Source organism: Ochlerotatus camptorhynchus, unplaced genomic scaffold, assembly GCF_037179485.1.
Source record: "Ochlerotatus camptorhynchus isolate MF236.1 unplaced genomic scaffold, CSIRO-AGI_Acam_v1.1 ptg000417l, whole genome shotgun sequence".
NCBI classification, from domain to species: Eukaryota; Metazoa; Arthropoda; class Insecta; order Diptera; family Culicidae; genus Ochlerotatus; species Ochlerotatus camptorhynchus.
This window is the reverse complement of record NW_027040903.1, coordinates 239,241-263,565: the sequence shown is the minus strand read 5'-3', so window position 1 is coordinate 263,565 and position 24,325 is coordinate 239,241. Positions and strand designations below refer to the sequence as shown.

The 24,325-nt window shown below is 40.2% G+C and overlaps 1 protein-coding gene across 2 annotated transcripts in view; it reads left to right on the top strand.

Annotated features, from left to right (window-relative positions):
• Positions 1-20,660, top strand: part of LOC135711063 (fibroblast growth factor receptor homolog 1-like) — a 154,948-nt gene extending 134,288 nt beyond the window's left edge. The window contains exons 4-11 of one of the 2 annotated variants that reach the window (XM_065233807.1): positions 13,950-15,031; positions 15,124-15,308; positions 15,789-16,166; positions 16,225-16,465; positions 16,536-16,840; positions 16,900-17,093; positions 17,156-17,296; positions 19,523-20,660. In XM_065233807.1, the coding sequence (XP_065089879.1) occupies positions 13,950-15,031; positions 15,124-15,308; positions 15,789-16,166; positions 16,225-16,465; positions 16,536-16,840; positions 16,900-17,093; positions 17,156-17,296; positions 19,523-19,772 (2,776 nt within the window). In that variant the 3' untranslated portion in view covers positions 19,773-20,660. Of the gene's footprint in view, positions 1-13,949; positions 15,032-15,123; positions 15,309-15,475; positions 15,646-15,788; positions 16,167-16,224; positions 16,466-16,535; positions 16,841-16,899; positions 17,094-17,155; positions 17,297-19,522 lie in introns of both variants that reach the window. The other variant, XM_065233808.1, reaches the window with a different exon arrangement.
• Positions 20,661-24,325: the final 3,665 nt, after the last annotated feature.

Here is a 24,325-nt window from a genome sequence, read left to right as displayed (position 1 = left end):
TCAACCAGGGTTTTGTCAGCTGGCTTTCTCGGGTGGCTGATACCTCTTCGTCATCTGGGCATCTTTCACAGCCGTTCCGCATAGAACGACCCATACGTCAGGGAGACCCGATGTCGATGCTGCTCTTCGTGCTCTATCTCCATCCCCTCCTTACTCGTCTGGAGCGTGTGTGATGGTGATCTCTGCGCTGCGTATGCTAACGACATCCCGATGATTGCAACCTCAACACAAACGATCGAACGGCAAAGCTAAACCGTAATAAAACAGTAGCAATCGATGTCGGATTCATTAATGGAGATCCACAAACACATGAAATAGCAATTTTTCTCTTATGGTGGGATGATTTGCGGAATTCCGCGATCCCTTTGGTGAAAAGTTATTATTTTTTTATCATCAAAAGGACCACTCTAATGAAAAATAAGTGAACCACCCTGGTAAAGTATTGCTTACCAAAATTTTCTAACAAATTCTAAGCCTCACAAAGTCGATTTCCGTACAAAAAAAAATTGAAATAAAACCAGATCGCGACGTTTCATGCATTTTAAAGCTAATTTTCATACTAAATTTAGATTCCCGAAATTTCATGAAAGATCGTCAGATAAAAAAAAGTTCAATCTTTGACTGCTTTGGGGTACCCCTAAATCATGGCCGATTGAGCCCAAATGTTGCATAGGTTCTTTTTTTTTTGAGCCAATGAACATTTTGTATAAGGTCCGTTCGTAAAATTCAAGATGACCGTTTTCATTGGCACCCTAGTATTCGTATACGCTTATGCATGGCGGAACACATCGTGTGCCCATAACTATAAAGTTGGGATTTATTGGTTGGAAAATGTACTGCCTAATACATAATCATTGACGCGGGACCTCCGCTGCTAGGGAATCGGGTACATTGGAGGATATATTGGAACTAGGAGTTGATGGAGATATTGACACTCAACTTGATGGAAAGTCGTTTGGATAATGCAATAGTTCCGTTGGCTTTTGTGAGGATGAGTGGGTAAACAGTTGACTATTTTGTGATTGAAAACCGGAATAGGCAATGAATTACAACTTGGAATAACAAAGCTTTGATTTGATTCAACCCTAGTCCAAAATAAGATTAGATGAAAATTGGCCAAGTGACTTTATTTAGGACCCAATCCATGACGTGATACTTTTGACGATTCATTTTGAGAAAAATGCTTGCAATTAAAGAGTAATCAACTCTGCACACTGTGCCAAAACACATCACGGCACACTAGGGCTCAAATTGACAAGAACAGAATATATTATAAAACGGTATCACTGTTTTTTGCTGACGATTTTCCAATAGTTGCTATGGTTTCGCACTTTTTTGACAGTCGCTGATCTTTGCTTCAGGATAAATTTAATAAAACCATCGGACTAGACGATCGTATCCCGGATTAGAAGTCAAACCTATAGGACTTTGCTCGGATCTCTCCTGCACCCAGTACTTTGTCTAATTCCCTGCAAGAGTTGTTAACGTGTGGTGATAAATAGCAGCACCGAGATCATATACACCAACAGCAATAACTAGATCACCTTCAGGGTCATCCACTTTTGCAACCAACGTGATTGCAACAATTGCTTCTCATTTCCGGTAGTGAAAATATCACGGTTAACTTGGGTCAATTCCACAGGCACGGTGGCCGAATACATAGCGTCATACAAATCATCCTCCTCGGATTAGCGATCTTCATAGCCACCAGTAGCTCATCCTGTTTATGATACCCTGTTGTGCAATCTTCGACATATTACACGAAACGAAAATCAATTATTTTATTCAAGTGTTTAACTTATACATTTTTGCCAAAACATCAGCCTTATACATTTCATAAGACAAACCACATAGATCCTATAAGAATGCATAAAGGGTATGTGTGACCGCTTATACATTTCATTTGACACATGATCTTCATTAACTTTTTGCAAGGCGTCTGCTTATTAGTTGACTTATACATTTTATGAATAATCAGCAATAAAAATTTGCCAAAAGGTATAAGGAGATTTCTATCCGTGTAGATAGGTCTAACAATACAGGTATACCTCAATATAAAGTAACTGTTACTATTGACTTCCATCGTTGATATCTCACAAATAACAGTTCACTTATTCAAATTTTGATGAACAATAGATGGAATATTGTCTCATATCTTCGATGGTGTTATTAAATTGCTGCCAGTAGTGGGGGGGGGCACCCCTCACCATCCCTCTCCAAAGGGGGAGTTTCGTTAAGAGAGATGATAAAACCGATTTGTACCTTCCTAAAAGTTGTCCTAGCTCGCTGTCTACTCCTCTTTATGCAATTTTCACACTGCCGTACTCTAAACGGAACTATTAATTCTATACTTTCATCTCCTCACTCTATCGTATAAAAATTACCACTTCAGTCTGTTATTTGAAATTAGCATCTTCAACTATTGATTTAATGGTTGTACGCTAGAAATCAGCGATGCAAGTTACGTTACATCAAGGTATACCTGAACACATTTCAACAGCCTAAGCCCGATCCTTAACCCCTTCGAACCTCTCCCTTGGCATTCAACAGAATCACATTCGACACCTCGAAGTTGTTCACCTCGAGGAAATCGATAAACTTTTTTTTTTCAAAACACCCGTTAATCTTCATGTAGCCGTCCTCCGCTTGCAGCCGATTGAACAGTTCCACCTCCACCTCGCAGTCGTTATCGTTGTTTTACACGCTATGTTGAGGCTACTCATTTTTGAGTTGAAAATCACTCAGCTCAGCCAAAAAGGAAGTTACTCAAAAATGAGTACACGTTATGTTGAGGCTACTCATTTTTGAGTTGAAAATCACTCAGCTCAGCCAAAAAGGAAGTTACTCAAAAATGAGTAAACCTACATTTACTCAAATCTGGGTAAACGTGCCTGCGGCGGAAACTGAGTAAAGTTGACGTTGATATTGACGTTTGATGACTGGGTAAACGTTACTCATTTGTATAACAAATTATATTTTCATCAATGCTTACAATTATTTAAAGATGAATAAAGTTTATGATTGAAACAATTTAACGTAATTTATGTATAAAATTCTTTCAGTACATCAGTTAAAAATTAAAATTGTGCGAATTAATTAGATAAAAGGTTCCCTGGAACCCTTGGAAGTTCCCTGAAAAATATCACCTTCTGTACATAATCTACAAATAAATCATCCTGAAGTAGGGTATTAGAACAAGTACTAGTAAGTAGCTATCCTAAAGTCCATCAAGCAAGAGCGCACCACAGTAAACTGCTTTCTCCAATCAATGAGGGCGTCTACCCGAGCAAAGCTAGAGATCAAATTGAAATCAGAATTTGCTGTTATGATGTAACTTATTTTGAATACTCCAGTTGATCTCATTTTGGTTGACTTAACGGTTAACACAGCAAAAATGAGAGCAACATTTTACACTATTGAATCAAACGGAAAACTAATTCAGCTTTCAATGAAATCAATGTGATTACTGATTTTGCATTCATAATGTTCAACTGAATACGGGTCTGGCGTAAATGGTTAGCATCCATGTTTCTCACGCTGAAAGAATTAAGCTCAAATCTCACCTCGGGCTAGTCACGAATGACCTAAAATGTGTTAAACAAAACAAATAAACAATAATCGTTAGTTCAACGACCGATGAACTTAAATCAAATTTTAAACACGAAATTAACGGCAGATTAAAAAAGTCTTGACTGCATAATGAAAGCCCAATATGATATCAGACTTCTGTCGTGACAATTGAAATCAAAATGAGTTTTCATTATGATAGAAACTGCAAACTTTAATATCGATTTGCTTTCATTTTGTTAACCGACTTTGCTCGGGTATGCAGCAACCAAGGCAGCAACGTCGTCCAACAAGAAAATGCAATCGACCATCTTCAAACAGGTTCAAGGTTCGTTGGGATGACTTGGAAAACGCTAGTGAAAAGCTGTCTGAAAAAATATGAATTTGGAGGGTATTAAAACTGATAATACTTTATGTATACTTACCAACTTCGCTACCGACCAACTTGTGTTACACTTCGTAATTGATGTTTTCAAGAACCTTTCGTGATACACCATTTTGAATTTCTGGAAATTTTTATTTGAACCATTTACCCAGAATCTGGGTAGGTTCTACTCACCAAAACAAAACATATCTACTCAGATTTTGACAACCTCATATTTGACACAAGAATGAGTTGGATCTACTCAGTCACTGGGTAGACTCAAAATAGCGTGTACTGTTCCATAGTCAACACCACGGATGAAGAACCACATCCAGCTTTCCGGAATCCATCCGGAGCATAACTAAGGAACCGGCATGCACCAGGGCTACAATCAGTCTGCTTGGAACAGATTTGGTTTGCTTATTCTGGTGAAATTTCCGTGCAGCAGCAGTGATTTTAGGCTGCATACATAAATTTATTTTTATCACGCTTCGTTTTCTTATTATAAATAAACAATCTCAAAAATCAGTTATTCTTCAGGGTTGCACAGCTTTGGCATAGCTTTCGGCACAACGAAAACAATCGGCACAGATTGAGGTGTGCAGAGTTGATTCGCCCTTGTTGCAATTACAAAATAGAGAATAGCTAGGTAGGTTATGCTTTTCTTAACTGCATCTCTTGAGAGCTTCCAAAATCTCATTTGGAAACGAACAACAGGATAGGTAACTAATCTACTGCATCACCGGGTGATTTTACCATTCTTCTAATTTTCACAATTTTCGCGATCCTGCCAGGAGAGGCAATTCCAGGACTATACCGTATCTTGTCTTGTTATTTGTTTAGATCAAGGATAAATGTACCAGTAGCCCGAACAAAGTAGAATAACAACCCGATATCATCTAGAAAACAAGTCTTGTTATCCCAGATATCATTTTGTTTTCAGTTGTTATCGCATAACTTATTTAGTTATCAGCCTTGATCAATTTTGTTATCAGCTGTTATCATGAAAAATTCACTATATATTTATTAACGATGCAAGGTTAGTTCAAAACTTTAAATATTATTCGCATTGAAACAATAAAAAATAGTCTTTTTAATCCCTAATCATATTTCAGTTATCAGCGTAAAGCATTGATATCAAAATGATAACATGATTTGAAATTTATGGAATAAATTTGTATGGCTTACAGAATTTGATATCAAGATATTATCAATGATAACAAAATTAGTTATTTTTGTGATATCCAACGAGCAATTTTTTGTTATCGTTTTTGTTATGTTGGCTGTTAATTCAACCATAATGATAACATATTCAGTTATCAAAAAGTTATAACCGGGTAATAGAACTTGTTATCAATTTGATATTTTACTTTGCTCGGGAGAGGATGCTTTGTTTTGTTAAAAAGTATTTGCAATCTAATAGGCCCCCTTTTATTTGTAGCCCCAAAACACGAATCTGTGCAAAAAATGGTAAAGATAAATGAAGGTTTAGGAGGTAAGAAGTTTTTATGGAGATTACTATTGGAGCAGATCCGCTTTTCGTTGTGCGTTACTGGTGTCAAATCTACCAATCCGAGCTCTGGCACTAACCTCTTCTTGTTGACGGTTTTCGAGAGCTGTTTCGAGAGCCGCCGAGGAACTGAGATTGGAAACAAGAAAAGGTTCGGAGGAGGGTGTTAAACTTCTTATAGGCTGTCGTAACCGGACCGAGGATTCCAGCCTCGGTCACGGCTCCACGAATCTCGGCTGATCTGCACCCCGATTCATAATCCCAAAGTGCAAAATATGGTAACGATTTATGAAGGTTTAGGGGTCATGCCAATGATTTGAAACTTGAATGGGAATTAAATATCACTTAGCCGGCGCCGGTGGTGTAGTGGTAAGCGTGACTGCTTTCTCACCCCAATGTGTCTGGGTTCAATCCCAGTCGAGGTCGGTGGGATTTTTCTGAGGCATAAAAATCGCTGGTCACGTCTTCCATCGGAAGGGAAGTAAATCCGTTGGTCGCGGCCCATGTACGTTGATTGGGTGCGATATCCTACGCAGATGTGGAAGCTGCCTTCCTGCACATTCGATTTCCGTCAATGGATGGCATCGATGTCTGTCGGTGATTGGCACTAGATTGTGGAACAGAGACCGACGTTAAATAAAGGAAAACTGTAAATATCACTTATGTCGCCCTAACTTAAGGTCTACACGTCCAAATGTTATTGTTCTTCTTCTTATTATTCGCATTTTCAAGCTTATTGCTTAGTGCATATTAGCTTATTGCGTACTCTCAACTTAGTGTTCTAAATACACTTCCACAATGAGAGCTTTCGATGCCAATACCAATGCATGAATTTGTATATTGTGCACACTTAGTTTTTTTTACCGAGCTCGGCTGTGCAAATCTCGGCTAAATAAGTTTTACTGAGATCTCAGCAAACATTTCATTAGTTTGCTGAGATTCAGCTACGCATTATCCGACACTCAGCTATCAAATGTCACTTTTGCTGAGATCTCAGTGAAACTTATTTTGCCGAGATTTGCACAGCCGAGCTCGGTAGAAAAAACCAAGTGTGTGTGGCAAAAGCACAATGATACTCTTGCCCAGGGAAGTCGAGAAAGTTTCCAACCCGAAAAGATTCTCCCTCGACTGGACCGGGAATCGAACCCGCCGCCTCCAGCTTGGTAATACCAACAATCAATACGAAACTAACGATTTTAAATTGGCTCACTACTTGACTAGCCTATTGGTCCCAAGCAAACGATTAACGTACCAACAATCAATACGAAACTAACGATTTTAAATTGGCTCACCACTTTAGTAGCCTATTGGTCCCAAGCAAACGATTAACGTACCCTATTCTAGTTGAAATTCTATTACTACACTATGTTTGTTTTGATTCGCTATGAAAGTTTGACAGATAACATCAGGGGTGTGTGGATTCATGCAGAACATGCAGGGGTGAGTGAAATAGCTTGGGACTGCTTGGGACCGTTGTTCTGGTACTGAGTGAGCCAAAAATAATAATGATTTTCTTCGGGACCCAGTGGTCTTAGAGTTACCTCTATGAACGTACCCCATTATAGTCGAAATTCTAGTACTACGCAATGTTTGTTTTGATACGCTCTGAAAGTTTGACAGATAAAATGAGGGATAATTGGTTTTTCCTATGTTTCGAGCGGTGAATCGATTAGCTTGGGACCGAAGAGAGTACCAGAGCTGAGCCAAAAAGTTGAGCACGTTATTTCGGGACTTTCTAGTCTTAGAGTTACCTCTATGGTAATACCATGCCTTTACTGACTAGGCTATGAGACCCCATTATTGTTACGATCAGTTTTACATCATATCAAGATAGTAATGCGAAAAATTTACAAAATAGGGTAGATTGACGGATGAAAATAATGAGCCAGACAACAGCACAAATTGCATCACAATAGTAACAGGCTTGTTAATCATTGTCATGACAACCACATATCAAAATCACCGTTTGGACAACTACAACCATATCTAAAAAAGTCGAGCTTGTCGTTATGGAACCATTAGTCTCTCACTTCAAGCTGCACTTGAGCGAAGACCAGCATGGTTTCATGGCAGGGCGGTCGACTACTTCCAACCTTCTGTGTCTCACCTCGTACATTACGGAGAGTATGACAGACCATATGCAAACAGATATCATCTACACTGACCTATCAGCCGCCTTCGACAAGTTGAACCATCCTAGAGCGATCGCCAAACTGGATAGGCTCGGTATAAACGGCAGTCTCCTACGATGGTTCGCATCCTATCTATCTGATCGTCAGTTGGAAGTTGCAATCGACGACTGCCGATCTCCTTCGTTCCCTGCCACTTCGGGTATTCCGTGAGGTGATGAAAATCGATCTTCGAATCCGAGCCATCGCTCACTGCCACCTTCTCCAACTGCAACTCAACGCTTTTGCTAATTGGTGCCAACTGAACCGCATGGTTGTAAATCAAACTTTCTACGGCCAATATCAATATCATCGGATAGGGGCAACTATCACCTTTCCGAAAGTGGTATTGGTTTCCGTGGGCGTACTTTACCAGTTCGCGTGTAAAGGGCCGTAGAAAGTTTGTTTTCAAATGCTTTTGTGCCGTTATCAAATGTTATGCCTGAAATGTTCAGTAATCACGTTCTCACGTTGACGTACATCGTGTGAATCACATTAAGGGTCTGGGAGTCATCTTAGATTGTCAGCCAGCATATGTCGTACGTGATCGACAAGGCATCCAAAACGCTCAGCTTCATTTTCAGGATAGCTAAAAGTTTCACGGACATCTACTGTTTGAAGTCGCTATACTGCTCCCTCGTCCGGTCGGTGTTAGAATACTGCTGCCCTGTATGGAATCCCAATTAACCACTTTATTCGAGCATTTAATATGACGTTTACCACCACTCGAACTTTGAAATAAAACATTATTTTGAGATTTTTTCAGAACCACGAGAAAAGTAGCCAACATTTGTGCGTTTCATAAAAAATAGAAATTAGTTGGTCTAGTTTTGTGAAATCGCTGGTAGAAAGTCACGCCAAAACTGCTTGGCAAAGTGGTCAATTACCAAAACAGTACAACAAAGAGTACAGTCGACGTTTCATCTGGTTTGCCCTTCGACGATTGCCTTGGAGGGATCCTCATCGCCTTCCAAGCTACGAAAGTCGGTGCCAGTTAATTCACATGGATCCTTTGTTGAGTCGAAGAGATACGACAAGGGCCCTGTTTGTGGCATGTGGCAGACATTCTACAGGGTAGAATCGATTGTCCTTCTATTCTACAACAAATCGACGTTAACGTTCAACCACGAGCACTCCGTAACAACGCAATGCTGAGGATACCTTTTCGTCGTACAAACTATAGTTCATATGGTGCTATCAATGGGCTACAAAGCGTTTTTAATCGTGTTGCTTCCTTATTTGATTTTCACTTGGCACCCGAGACGCTGCGCCAGAGATTCCGTGTTATATTTTTAAGAATTAGGAATTAAGTTGGACTTCACGGCCTTTGCAGCTTATTACTTCTTGACCATCCTAGTATTGCTTAATCCATCATTAGGACTAAACCCAGTCTGTTGATGTAGAACCAAATAACTAAACATGAGAAGGCGCGTATTTGGAGCGGCCTCTGAACTTTTCGAATCATACGGAACATCACAATGAATCGATGGAAACTGATGTTTTGTGTCCATGGCGACATCTATCGGAAATCACGCAAAAGCTGTTGTCCGTTATGTGTTAAACAGGCTTCCAGTGCGCGCGCTACCGTATGCGAGACGCAATACGAATAGTCTCATAATCATAGCAGTCTCATGCGCAAGAGATTTGTAGCACTCTGTTTCTCTCTTTTCAGTTTTGTCGCATCTCACATTCTCATAATGTCTGTGTGTCGCACTGTTTTGTAAGCACAGCACATTTCCGGATGTATGCGTTTCATGAGAACGAGTATCATGCGACGTCGCGTGAGCCAAAGCTCATGCGCTTTTCGCAATGAGACGTCGCTAAGCGACGTTTCATTGCGACATCGAAATAACAAACTCAACTGGAAGACCAACTCGTGTTCTTGATGTGGGGAAAGTGTTGTTTTGTTTTGGAAACGATGGAAAGCGACCTAGCTACTACACTCTTATCGAACATGGAGAAGAGGTGTCGGATGGTTATGACCAACAAAGTTTTCCTAGCGGCAATTTTCGTTGATTAAAGGATTAACTTGAAAAATAGCCCATTCATAACGAACGAAGTAAGAGATGTGGCTTTGGTAAGCGAAATGTACAATCAAGTTGTGGTTTATTTGCTCGTTAATATGCTTTTTTTTTTTAATTTCACCGAGGTTCCACGGTACTAACACTAGGACTATTTAGAAATCTGTCGTCGCAAATTGATTGTTTTAATTCAGCATCATGGTGGCTGATATGAACTATCCTGTGAGCGCTAACACATCTGAAGAATTCAGTTGCTGCCGTAGTAAGTTTTGTTGATTGACAGGTATTCAATACAATTCCTGAAGCAAGAAGCTTAGCAACAATCCGTAATACAGATATGACACAAATTGTTCCTAAATTTATTACTTTAACCTTAATCCAGCATTTCGTACCTACACACAGAGTTTAGATTACCGACGTCGGTAAAATTTAACTGGGTTTTTAAACAGCTGAGTTTTCAGCAATCAACTCAGTAGTTTTTGGTTTACCTGAAAACTCAGTAAATGGAAAGATCCCTGAAATGTCAAAATTTACCGTTTTAGACAGTAAAAAAATTGCTGATTTTTTCAGTAATTTATTTGTTTACATTATTTTGGTGAGTTTTCCAGTATTTTGATGAATAAAAATCAATGAGTAATAAATAAAATATTTCGGATATTTTAAGATTTTTATTAGAGGATTCAGGTTTATTTGTTTAGAGGCGTAATAGCAATGATGCTGTTTAAACTAATCTTGAGCTATAGTCCAGCTTAATACTTCCTCGTGGTTCAGCCGGCTGGTTGCTTTCTTGAAGTGCCGAATTGCGTGCGTAAGTCTGGAGCACTGCTACACGCAATTGAAATTTGCTGCAAATTCAATGGAACATCTGGAAGCCGATGCAGAAGTGCAGAAACTGCCCGATTTCGTATGATTTTGCACTTCTGCGTTGACTTCCAGTCGTTTAACTCATTTTCACAAACATGTTGCTGTTTTCACACACAAATTTATGAAATCAAGTGCGCGAGATGGAACGGAGGAGAATGACGTAAAGGAGTCCAATTTACAAGCGTGATCAGTAATTTTGGAATTTCGTTTGATGATTGTTTCAGTAAAACATAATCAGTACTGAAAACTCGGTGTTCTATTTTACTGAGTTTTAGTCATTTCCCGTAAAACTGTTATTTAACAGTCAATTCAGTGATTACTATTGCCGCATTCAGTAGTTTCTTGCAAAAACTAATGAACGTCAGTAATTTTATTGAGAACAGCTGAATGTTCGGTAGTTTTTGTGATTTACAGTTCGAAAACTGTAAAAAAAAATTACCGAACAAGGAAACCGTGATTAAGTGTGTACGTAAGTTGATCGGACAAAGGTCGTTTTTATACAAACCAGCCAAGTTTAACATGTTATAAATGTGTTCTTTTATGATCAATTGGGCTAAAATTTTGACGCAAAACTACAAATATGTTGAATTTCACGTGTAAGAAATACCAAATTTTTTGAAGCACTTGCTGGAAGGTGACAATAAAAATAAAATGTGTGCATAGCTGATCGGACAAACTTGGTTAATTTTTAAGTACAGACTTGTGTGTATGCAATGAGAAGTCACCACCAACGTTTTTGCAGCAAAGTACACTTCTGCGTTGAAAATAATCCCTTAAAATAGTGTTCACTCAAGCCAGACAAATAAAAATATTAATCTTCAGAGTTCTATCATTACTAGCGTGTTGATATGATCCGTCAAGTCAGACCGAAATGTGAATTTTTTATTTGATTTTGAGAAAAACGAATTTAATGTTGGCTGTTTAATATTGTGTCTTATGTAATGGGAAAAATCATTTGACCGTTTTCTCGTGCTACTCTAAGTTTTCAAATCTGGCTGAAAAATTGAAATGTAGCTGAGGGAATTCTTGATCTTATGATATCATTAACTCATTTTTTGTTTTTATTTTGCTACTTAGTCCCTTCTGACTTAAGGCCGACCATATGATCTTGTATAGTATAGTGCTGTTTTACATTCAAAATCGTCCATTTATATTTTTACTGGTCTGAGTAAAAGTATTCTGAGGGATTCTGAGTTTAATTTGGTGCAAATGCGCAATAACTTGTTTATTTTTCCACCAAATGGGCTGAAAGCTTCAGAGGCTTCCAAAAAATGTATTTTAGAAGATTTCCGCATAAGGACTTGTTGAAGGACACATAGTTCCACAGATATTCCGGTATTATTTGGGTGCTAACATGCTAACGGTATCCCAACTACCGTAAGGTTGCCATCCACCGCTCACGTAGCCTTCCTTTATCTTCCTTTAGCATCCTTTCGACAAGCAATTGCGTCTCCCTAGTGGTGATCTTACGGTGATTCCAGTATATCTCTGGAACCATGAGTTGAGTCTGCTTGAATCTATACTAGGAGATATTTCTGGAACCATCTAAAAACTTTACCCCATTTCAAAATCAACAAGTGCAAAGGGCCACAAGTCTTCTGTGAACAAACCCTTGCAGTCTCTTATCTCGTCACCCGACAACATCACTTATGATGGGACCGCGAGAGTCAAAGCATGCGAAACAGCGCACGGCGATGGCGCCCTGAGAGAGCGCATTGAGATGTTTCAATGAAACAGTCACATGTGATTGAATACATGCGTCGCATTGAGAGAGCAATGCGATGAGACAAACAAAAATTGAAACGCTCGAATTTGTTGAGAGCGTGTAGCTTGTCGCGCGCATCGTTCGGGTCTCTCTTTTGTACAATAATGTAGCACACCATGGATTTGAGAGTCATGCGACGCTCCGTCTCACAGCTCGCTGTCGCATTTGTGTACGCGTGAGATTTCCGGAAGCCTGGTTAAAAGAGGCCAGTGAAGTCAAAAAACGTAGCAATCCCTTTCGCAGATTACAAAATCAGAGAAAAAGCGTGAAATCCAGTTAGGGGTGGGGCTTGTGTCGAGTATGCTTAAAAGGAGGGACTTCGGATGTCAATCTAAATACATGAATAAGAGAACCGACAACTTTTTCAGTGCCAGGTACTCTATTCTGAAGTCTGTGAGAAGGAAATCACAAATCGTTCGTCATCAAAATAACATGACACTTTGAGAAATTGATTTCGTGAGGCACAATCAGTGTGGTCAGTTCTAAGGGGTTTATCCGTAGTTCTATGGATTTTTATGTTTACTGCGGATCTACCGACCAACCATAACGTAAAGGATTTTACAGATTTTTTTGGATTTTTTAAAAGTGCCGAAGAAATTCTACGGATTTTAAAAATATCGGTTCACTGTTTGCACTTAGAAAATTTTCGATGATAGATATCAAGATAAATCTGGATAGCATTTCATCTTGAGACTTCAATGATTACTTTGACGAGTTTATTTATCATAACAAAAAAGTAAACTTTTGCGCATAAATTTCATTTTTTTTTAAAGAAAGTTCAATTGCATTCAATGTCAGCATTCAAACAAACGGACACGATTTTTGTCATTAACTTGAAAGTGGTATTTTCCAATATTGTGAAATCAATGGTTCACTCAAAGATAAATTAAATCAAAAAAGCTTAAAAAGTATGCAGATTCCAGCTTCACCTTATTGAGTCCGAGCCATGATTACTTCGGCAGTAGTCATGCATGATTAAATTCGAAATAATCTTTCCAGTATTAAATATTATTCTTTTTCAATACTGATGTATAAACAAAAACAGATTAAAATTCAATCAAAAATTATTAAAATAGAATCAAAAATTATTAAAATTTATTCAAAAAAGATTATCTTCAATCTAATCAACCATGACTAAGCTGGGATTAATATCAAATGCTTAGTTTTTAGAAAGAGAGTATAAATTTTTAATTTTTCGAAATGATTAAACTGAGTTTAATGTCAAATTGATTAAATTTCAGGCAAAGTGGGAATAGTTTAATTTATAAGTGTTGTTTGTGAAATTACAGTGATTTTAAAAGACATTGCCTACATTTAAGCGCAACTCTGCAATTTAAGAAATCCTTTTTGTAATTTCTGCCGTAAAATTCACTTCGCATATAGATTTGAGCATCTGATTCGGATCCAGGGAATCCAAATTTGATAAGAACTGTGACTAGAAAGTTACTCGAGATGAATTTAAGGGGTTGATCAATTTTACTCCACATCGATATTGTCAAACCCGATATTACATAAATGTTCTAAAATTAACAAAACACTCATTATGATAAGTGAATAGTGAATGATAGAGACCTCAGATCTTCTGATTTTAATACCATTCGTTTGTCAATTTCCTTTAATGCATAAAATTATTTCTATTGTTAAGTTGACCTAATAACAAAGAATATCAATCTCCTCTACTCCTTTGCAGACTCAAATTCAACGCCATCAAGAAAACCGATGCCGGTTACTATTCGTGCGGATCGGAGTTCCGCGAGTGGTCGAACCTAACCCTGTCGGTTTTCAGTCAACACGAGGCCTCCGATCTCTACCAGAACGATTCACCAGGCAGTGGCCAGAGACCCGCTATCTCCAGCATCACACGTGTTGCCAACTTAGAGAAGAAGTACTTCTTGATTCCAACGTCAACAGTGATGTCTTCACCCTCTCCGAGTCCAGATCCATTGGAAGCGGTGGATAATGATCTAACCGAAGAACTGCCCAAGTTTGTCGTTGGGAATAAGGATGAACCGGCCACCGTAACTCGGAAGGTTGGCGATAGTTACAAACTGAAGTGTGAAGTGGCAGGTGAACCAAAATTTCGAATCAGTTGGATCAAAGATGACCAATTAGTGAACATAAAAACGGGGAATAAGTCCAGCCTGCTGCTCCAGTCTTTGGAACCGGAAGATGCGGGAGCTTATGTATGTAGGGTGTGCAATTTGCAGAAATGTGTGAATGCTACAACAAATGTGGAAGTGATAGACGATCCGGAGGAGCCTTTCATTCGATATAACGATATGGAAATCCATTCACAAGTGTCTAATAATGGAGAACCGGACAATCCGGACTATGTCGGTGATGAACACCATTACACTGATTACGAGGAAACAGATGAAGATACAGAAGCTGACGAAGATATAATTGCAACGGGATCACAACTGGGAGGTATCAATAGGGAATCTATCGAGAACCACTCGGCACCACCTGGTGTCAATGGGGAACTCCCACCAGGATTGCCGTTCTTCACAAAGCGGGATCACATGGTGGGTCTTATGCCGAAACCTTCTGGCAACATGGTGCGGCTCCGTTGTCCTGCAGATGGCAACCCGATGCCGAACATCACCTGGACGAAGGACAACGTAAAGATCACTCGTAGTATGGGTTCGGTTAAGTACGCCAAGTGGTCCATTGTGCTGGAAGATCTGGTCCCAAAGGACTCCGGAGCGTACACGTGCAACGTGTGTAATATCCACGGATGCATCAGCTTTACCACCAAGCTGGAAGTGAAAGGTAAGTGTGAATTTGATCGAGATATCTACTATCCTATCTGATGAAATTCGAAAACATGAAACTTTATAAACACATTCTGATGCTGCCTGTAGATCGGTTTCCGGCGCGACCATACATAAAGGAAGGATTCCTGCTCAACACTACCGTACTGGTTAACACCACTGCAACCCTAGAGTGTCGGACGATATCGGACCTTGAGCCACACATTGAGTGGATCAAGTTCTATATTGTCGATACTGCCAATCCAAATATTCCGGATAACATTACCAAGCTAGAGGTACCGACCGCGTTTGCAATTATTGGTGGTGGTTATCTTAAGAATTTTATGATTGCTTAGTTGTTGGGTTCATATATTGCTGGTTGGCAGATGTTTCTGTTTGGTTCTCTCCTAGAGGTGTCGGTTTCTAGTCTTAGCTTGAACAAGGTTGTCTTCTTCTTTTGCAGATCGTGTGAATCACAAACCGATTATTACAAAGCCTCTAGCGAACATCACAGCCGTTGTCGGCACTAATGTTTCCATGGAATGCAAAGTGCTGAGCGACCTTTCTAAGTTCATCCAGTGGCTCAAATACAAGGGATTTTGCCAGGGCTGTCCGATTATTAAGAATAAGAAGGTGATGGATATTTCCAGTGTGATATTCACCGCATGAGAATGGTTTAACCGCTAGACTTAGGTATCTACTTACTAACCCGCATGTTTTGATTACCGACATTGATGGATCCGATAGGATACTAACAGTTTATTTTACAAAAACAGCGTGACTTGGATAACCCCGAGGTTCTGACACTTGAGAATGTGACCCACGCCGATGAGGGATGGTACTCGTGCGTCGCATCCAACACCCTTGGAGCATCGTACGAAAGTGCATACCTGCGCGTGGTAGACGAATTCCTGGATGATCGTCCAATTTCCCATCCCGTGCGGCCACATTCGACGCTGATAACGATCATGACTACGGTTTTGTCGGGATGTTTTTTGATCCTGGCGATCATTGTGGTTATCGTGTGTAAAAAGCTGAAGCGGGAGAAGATGAAGCATCGCGCCATGGAGCACGTGAACCAGTGGACCAAGAAGGTTATTGTGCTGAAGCAACCGGCTATTGAGAATAGCATCCCCGGTGTAACAGAGTCCATGGTAAATTTAATTAATTGTGAAAATGTTCGCATAATTTCAATCGCCACATCTTCCACAGCAAATGCCAATAGTCCGGATCGAGAAGCAACGATCCACACTGGTTCAGAGCGGCAACTGTGATCCGACCATGATTTCCGAGTATGAGTTCCCGATCGATTTGAATTGGGAGTTTCCACGAAACAAACTGATCCTCGGTAAAAGCCTCGGTGAAGGAGCTTTCGGTAAGGTTGTTATGGCTGAAGCGCAGGGATTGGTGAAAGGACAAGCCTCCACCGTCGTCGCGGTGAAAATGTTGAAAGGTACTGTTGTAGTTCATGGAGATATGTTTAAGCTGGAAACTCATATTTTGCTCTTTTGTCCCATCCTTAGAGGGTCACACAGACGCCGACGTCAAGGATCTCGTCTGTGAAATGGAAGTCATGAAGATGATCGGCAAACACGTCAACATCATCAACTTGCTGGGATGTTGCTGCAAGGATGGCCCATTGTACGTAATTGTTGAGTATGCTCCGCACGGCAATCTGAAGGACTTCCTGCGAAGTCATCGCTTCGGTACCACCATGTATGACGACATGGTCAGCGGGGAGAAGGAGAAGAAGATCCTCACGCAGAAGGAACTAATTTCGTTCGCGTTTCAGATTGCACGCGGAATGGAGCACCTGGCGTCGAGGAGGGTAGGTTATTTCGAATTGAATTTGAAAATATCACGATTAATTTGTTTTCATTCCTACAGTGCATACACCGGGACTTGGCAGCGCGTAACGTGCTGGTTAGTGATGGGTACGTGATGAAGATTGCCGATTTTGGATTGGCGCGAGATATTCACAGCCAAGAGTACTATCGAAAGACGACAACTGGCAAACTGCCGATCCGATGGATGGCGCCAGAGTCGCTGGAAGAAAAATTCTACGACTCTCAGAGTGATGTGTAAGTGATCTTGATATTGTAATTGAAGCGAAGATGTTGAATGGGATGTTGTCTTTATGCAGGTGGTCTTTTGGAGTGCTACTCTGGGAAATCATGACGCTTGGAGGTAACCCTTACTCCTCGATTCCCACCTGGGACAATCTTCTGGAGCACCTCAAGAAGGGTAAACGACTGGAACAGCCTCCCCTGTGTTCCATAGATATGTAAGTAGTCTTTCAAATTTGTTTATTTTAAGTATAAGCTAGACGCAATGGTAATGGCAATTCTATTTAAATATTTAGCATTCACTTTTAAACTACCAGTTATTTCTAATTTAGAGAAAAAATTAGCAATTGGCGTCATATTTGATAACCGAATTTGACAACCGCAACTGACAGCTGCTTTGGGAATGCCGAGAAGTGAACCAAAATCTTTCCTTGGTGACCTTGTTCGCATGACAACGCATAAAACATTACAATAACAAGTTAGATGGAAATTCGCAAAATAAATTGAAGAAAACTGAAGCTATTTTAATTGAAACGTAACTGAAAACTGCTTACCAGCGCAAAGGTAAAGGATCCTTCGACAAAACTAACCTCTACACTACACGGTTAGAAAAAAGTACCCAAAATTAAGTTCTTTTCACTCATCTCGGCACTATAGTGCAGGAACCCAAAAGTAGGTAAAACGGGTCAAAGTAATTTTCATTTACTTGTGTGCAGTTCGTATGGAATTTTCCACTAGCTTTTTAACCAAAAATTAAGTTAGTTGTACCCAACAGTAGGTAAATATGATTATACTCAACGTTGGGTTCCCACACTTTACAACCCCTGTTGGGTGGTTTTGCCACTCCGTTTTTGACAACATTAGAAGGAGAAAAGGAGACAAACTAGTAAAAAGTAGGTAAAAGTGAACTGGCCGTTGGGTACTTTTTTGCTACCGTGTACTTCATTCCATGTTGGCCTCTTCACAGTTTTTTTTATAGATCGTAGGTTTACATGTGGTTCCGGCACAGCCTGATCTACTGATAATCCAGCCGATCATGTCGATTAAGGATAAACAAAAATTTGGTTGTGTCTATACATTTTTGAAATATTTGACAGCTACAATTGTTTACTTTTCTTCTTTGTGAGATATCGACGCATACTAAGATTTCTGTGAATTGGCTGCCTTAGTTTGCATAGCTATGTTTCCGAATTTTAATTATTAGCTGAAATTTCATAGATGGCAATTTTAAAACTTATCATCGAAGTAGTTATGGGAAGTTTATTGTTCATTATACTCATGATTCATCTGACATCTGCGTGTCTTTTTTTTTCAATTCTTTATTGTAGAGATTTTTAGCCGTAGGCTAGTTCAAGGGTCAATTGGAGGCGAACCAGCCCAAGGCTGAAAGCCTCCCTAATAAAGATAAATTAATTAATTAATTAGTTCAAGGGTGTAGCCAGGTTTCGAGCTAGGGAAGGGCGAAAAAAATAAATTATCTATAGAAAAGTTGGTTGAATGCTATTTCACCGAAAGCCTTTGTGTTGCTGTGTTGGGGGGGGGGGCAGTTGCGCCCCTTTGGCTACGCCTATGGGCTAGTTCATCTCTTCATCTGTGTGTCATAATAAATATAAAAAAAACAAAACATTTAAAATCAGGACAGCCTTTTAATTAAAACATAACCACACTCGCTAGCGGCCTGAACGAACGAATCCACCTTGGTCAGTATACAGGCTGTGGATTTGAGGAAAAACATCAAGTACCCTTTTTCATTAATGTACGGGCACAAACGAAGTGACATACGACTAACTGGCGAAGAAATCAATTTAAATAATGTGGTTTGCTGTGAGAATTTTCTTACAAGCTTGAAGACGTTAACGCTATTGACAACCGTGTTTCCGGTCGACCAAAACAAATTTCCTGGATTTTTAAGATGCGAGGCACTCCTGCAGAATGTCCTCGAAAATTCGAATGAACACCCGCCAGTCTTCCGAGGTTCCAACGAAAATTGGAAAGTCCTGGCCCGTAGCCAAGTGGGTTCCAATTTTTCGCGAGAACGTCGGTAAGCTGATTAAGAGGATCTTTCGTTGCTGGTGATGGTGACGGTGGAGGTCGGGTCAGTGGGGGATTATCTTTGCTTGATGTCATGACAAATTAAATTTTAATTATATTTGAAATCGAATCCGGTGCTCATTCGCCACACGCCAATATTATGTCATTTTGTTCACCATTTTAGGGAAATGCGTTGATACTTTTTCTAGGTTGTTAATCCATAATATATTGTATAACCAATACAGAAACCTCAGTATTATGGGTCACCTACAATTATGGGCCTCTTCCATTTGATTAACACGCAGAACCTCTGACCCAAACGTGACTAGCTGGCCCAAATACTGGGGTGACTGAACTTAGGCATCCACCCCACCTTGCTTAAAATAAACTCATATATCCATTCGCCATTCCAGCTATCTATTCATGCGCGAATGCTGGCACTACCGGCCGGAGGAGCGGCCCACGTTCAGCGAGATCGTGCAACACCTGGACCGGTTAGTGAGCATAACCTCCAACGAAGAGTATCTGGATCTCGGACTGCCACTGCTGGAAACGCCACCATCCAGCGATGACGAGTCGGACGATAACGACAACGACGGCTGCGAGCGGGTCCGTATGTATCCGTTCAACCATCATAGTCATAACACCGAAAGTACCTATTAATGAGAGTTAACAAAAAAATAAACGAAGAAATTGTGCACGAACAAAAACAAATATTCACACGTCCGAGCTCTGTGAGCGGTTTAGGTGTTAAAAATGTGTGAAAATTGATCGAATTTATCTTTAGACCTGGAACGAGTTGCTGAGTGCGGTTAGAATGAACGTAATGGATGAATGATGATGGATGTTTGTTTTACTGTTAAGATAAAAATAAAAAAAGCATAAGACTGTATTTATTAAATTCATGATCCATTCCCCTTCGAATCACAAAGAATACTAACCAAATAGCGAAAACGCAGAAAGCACTTTGAGGGGGAAGTGTATAAACTAGTCAGGAGGTCCCGCATCCATGACGTGAAGATTCAACGGCCATACGAAAATGTGTCCATATTTTGCAATTAATTGTACATAGAAACTTGCAATTTATCATTTTAAGATGACACTAGTTTGTAAGATGTACTGCTAATCAAGACCAAAGTGTATCGAATCAAATATTTAATTTGAATGTCAAAAATTAGAGCAATACTCAGCTAACTCATTACAGTATATCCTACCTACTTATAGGTAGGTGGAATAAACGAACCGTTCTAATAGTTTAAACCGTCGAGACAAAATGTAGAGCCAATTCGATTATTATGTATGTGAGTATGTGTGTGGTAGGGAATTTTAATCAATACATGTTAAATAGTTTTCGCAAAACTACTCCTGTTGTTCGAAATAGTTCGAATTGGGTAAGCATGATTAAGAAAAGTGAGATGTAAACAATGCATGACTGTTAAAAATCGCTACATTTTTTTCATCACTGAAAATTCATCATAAACACTGAACAAAGAAACAGTAATTATAGATGTATGCATAGTTGTAAAGATGCAATAAAACAGTACAAATTCAGTCGAAAAGTGTTTCTCTTGCCGCCGAAATATCCACTAGATTATTCACCAGCATGGTTGATTTTCGCAACAGATGTCGCTAGACTATCAGAGAATCCCAGCGCGGGTGTTCACAGATTATCCAAACCGAGCTACCGGACAATGAACACCTATCCCGGGAGTCGCATGATAACGAAGAAAAACATAAAACAGGCGCGGACTACGTTCTACGTGCGTCTTTATTTACAAATTACAATGGATTACAGTGGACTGGATAAACAAACATACAGTCACACAACAGCAATTTTATGCTTCGTCGATCTCACTCTCACGCACACCCATACAGACAGCTGTCACTCTAGTTCTTGAGGCTACTATATACACTAGACTGCCAGCGAAAATGGTAATTTTTAATGTCACTAACAAACCATATACAAAATGTTTATTGCCTCGAAAAATGACCCTATGCAAAATTTGAGCTCAATCGGACATGATTTAGGGGTGGCGCAAACGCGTCAAAGTTTGACTTTTTTCACTCTCGAAAATTCTTTTGATGCCAAATGTCTTAAAAATGCATGAAACGTCAAGATTTGGTGTTATCTCGAAAAAAAATTTTTTTTTCAAATATCGGCTTTCTGGGACTTAGAATTTTTTCATGAGTTCTATATGGAATATAGAAGATTGATGAGTCGGCTTCTAAAACTGTTCACAATTGTCTCCAACCTGCTTATATATCGAATTAAACCACCATTTAGGATCTAATACGAAATAATTCACTAGGGTGGTCCAATTATTCTTCATAAGAAGGGGGGGGGGGTTTGTTTTCGAGAGTGAAAAAAGTCAAACTTTGACGCGTTTGCGCCACTCCTAAATCATGTCCGATTGAGCTTAAATTTAGCATAGGGTCATTTTTCGAGGCAATAAACATTTTGTATATGGTTTGTTAGCGAAATTTGATGGTCAATTTTTTCCCATACATTCATTGGCAGTCTAATATACACTCATGTCATAGAGGTGCGAATCTAGGGGCCTTCACCATTTACAATCAACACTCCTCCTTAGTGAAGCCAACTTCTTCATCTTTTTAAAACACATGAGTTATCATACCTTTACTCCTCGAGTCTCGAAGCACCGTTTCCGCTTCACGTCAGTACCGGCTGTGTCAGGTAGTACAGCCCGGGGCACAGCCCTCCACTTCTATCACCCACAGCAACAACCTTGTCTCCTTTCAGTGGATACTGCAGTCTTCTAACCAAACAGCACTTCGTATCCATTACTCGTGATTCGGCTCACCGACAGTACACTCAACCAGTGGCTCACTACTTGACTAGCCTATTGGTCCCGAGTACATCTATAAGCGTACGCCATTCTAGTCAAAATTCTAGTACTACACTACGATTATTTTTATTCGCTATGAAAATTTGACCGATAAAATGAGGGGTTCGTGGATTTTCCTATGTTTTGAGGGGTGCATCGATTAGTTTAGGACCGAAGATAGTACCAGAGCTGAGCCAAAAAGTTGAGCACGTTTCTGCGGGACCTTCTGATCTTAAGGCCCACGCACATTAGATCCGTTTGCGTTGCGTTGACGTAAATTTGACAGTTAGACAATAGATGCTAAATCTATTGTCTAACTGTCAAATTTACGTCAACGCAACGCAAACGGATCTAATGTGCGTGGGCCTTAAGATCAGAAGGTCCCGCAGAAACTTTACCACAACGCGACCGATCCGGATCTAATGTGTGTGGGCCTTTAGAGTTATCTCTATGGTACAACTTCCAGACAATCCAGGCACATACAGCAATCCCTTCAGTTGCATGTCAACGGACTCGCCTTCCAATCCGACTACAACGATCCTTCCATGTCCGGTTCCTGTGGCCGTCACATTTCTCCCGTCTACCAAAGACACCTTCTCTTCGCAAAACGTCATGCTGTCGAAGCATGCAGTCGAACCAGCCATGTGCATCGTACAGCCAGTGTCGATGATCCAACGACCGTCAATCGACACATCACTTGCGGTCGTCGTCGCGAAGCACACTCCTTGACTGCTTCCACTGCTACCAGAATCTGGGTGCACCACTACTGACTTCGCTTCGTTATGTCATAGCGGTAACTCTAAGACTAGTAGCAACAATCAATACGAAACTAACGATTTTAAATTGGTTCACTACTTGTCCCAAACAAACGATTAACGTATCCCATTCTAGTCGAAATTCTAGTACTACGCAATGTTTGTTTTGATTCGCTATGAAAGTTTGACAGATAAAATGAGGGGTTATTGGTTTTTCCTATGTTTCGAGGGGTGATTCGACTAGCTTGGGACCGAAGAGAGTACCAGAGCTGAGCCAAAAAGTTGAGCACGTTATTTCGGGACCTTCTGATCTTAGAGTTACCTCTATGCTAGTAAGTCCCGAAGAAACGAGCTCTACTTTTTGGCTCAGCTCTGGTACTATGTTCGGTCCCAACCTAATCGATTCACCCCTCGAAACATAGGAAATTCCACTAACCCCTCATTTTATCTGTCAACCTTTCATAGCGAATCAAAACAAACATTGTGTAGTACTAGAATTTTGACTGGAATGGGATACGTTAATCGATTTGTTTGGAACCAATAGGCTAGTCAAGTAGTGAGCCAATTTAAAATCGTTAGTTTCGTATTGATTGTTGGTTATGTCGCCTCTTCGCCATCAACACAGGACAATTTCGCCGCAAGTGCTCTTCTTGTTTACAGTGATAACACTGCACTCGGCCCTCGCACCTTCTTCGCCACTCCATAAGTTTCCCTTTCACGTACTCCTCTTCCAGACGGCTTTGGAGAGCAGTCACGAATGGGTTATATGACTCTGGCAACCTCGACATTAAAATCACCACAACCATATGCTTCTTCAACGGTTCTCCCATGCTAGCTAACCGGTGCACTAACTCTGAAGCTTGGACTGGATGCTCCTATAGATTCCCGTCTTCATCCAGACGTATCCAACACAATTTCCTCAAAACATAGATTTTGTTCGCTAGAGATCCTCGCTCGTGGTAACCTCTGAGCTTGTCCCACATATCTTTGGCATTAAAAGCTCCCATGATATGGCATAGCTGGCTATCGTCAAACCAATCGTTGCTCGAGCCCTTTCGTCATTCATTGTCCACGTTGACGTAACCACCTCCGGCTTCGCGTCAATCACCGTTGTCCACAAATTTTCTTTGAGCAGCGACAACTTCATCCGGAATTTCCAAGTCTCCGAAGATTTTCTCGAATGAAAAAAAAACGTTTTTACTCTACTACAAACAATAGTACCATAGAGGTAACTCTAAGACTAGTAGGTCCCGAAGAAAAGTGCTCAACTTTTTGGCAATGGAGACGACTCTATCTACGATGCAGGAAAGATTGTGTTTTGCTATGGCTAGCTGTGTGCACACTGAGTAGATAGAAAGAAGATTGACGACGATTCTGAAGAATTCCTGCAAAAAGATAATGCGCGATGCAAGTAGATGCGAGAAATGAAAGAAGATTTTTCGAAGATTGATTCGCTAGTGGGTGATTTTTTGAGCATCTAGACTTGAGATTTAGATGTGTCGCCCCCTCGCTTTTTGGCTCAGCTCTGGTACTATCTTCGGTCCCAAGCTAATCGATTCACCCCTCAAAACACAGGAAAATCCACTAACCCCTCGTTTTATCAGTCAAACTTTCA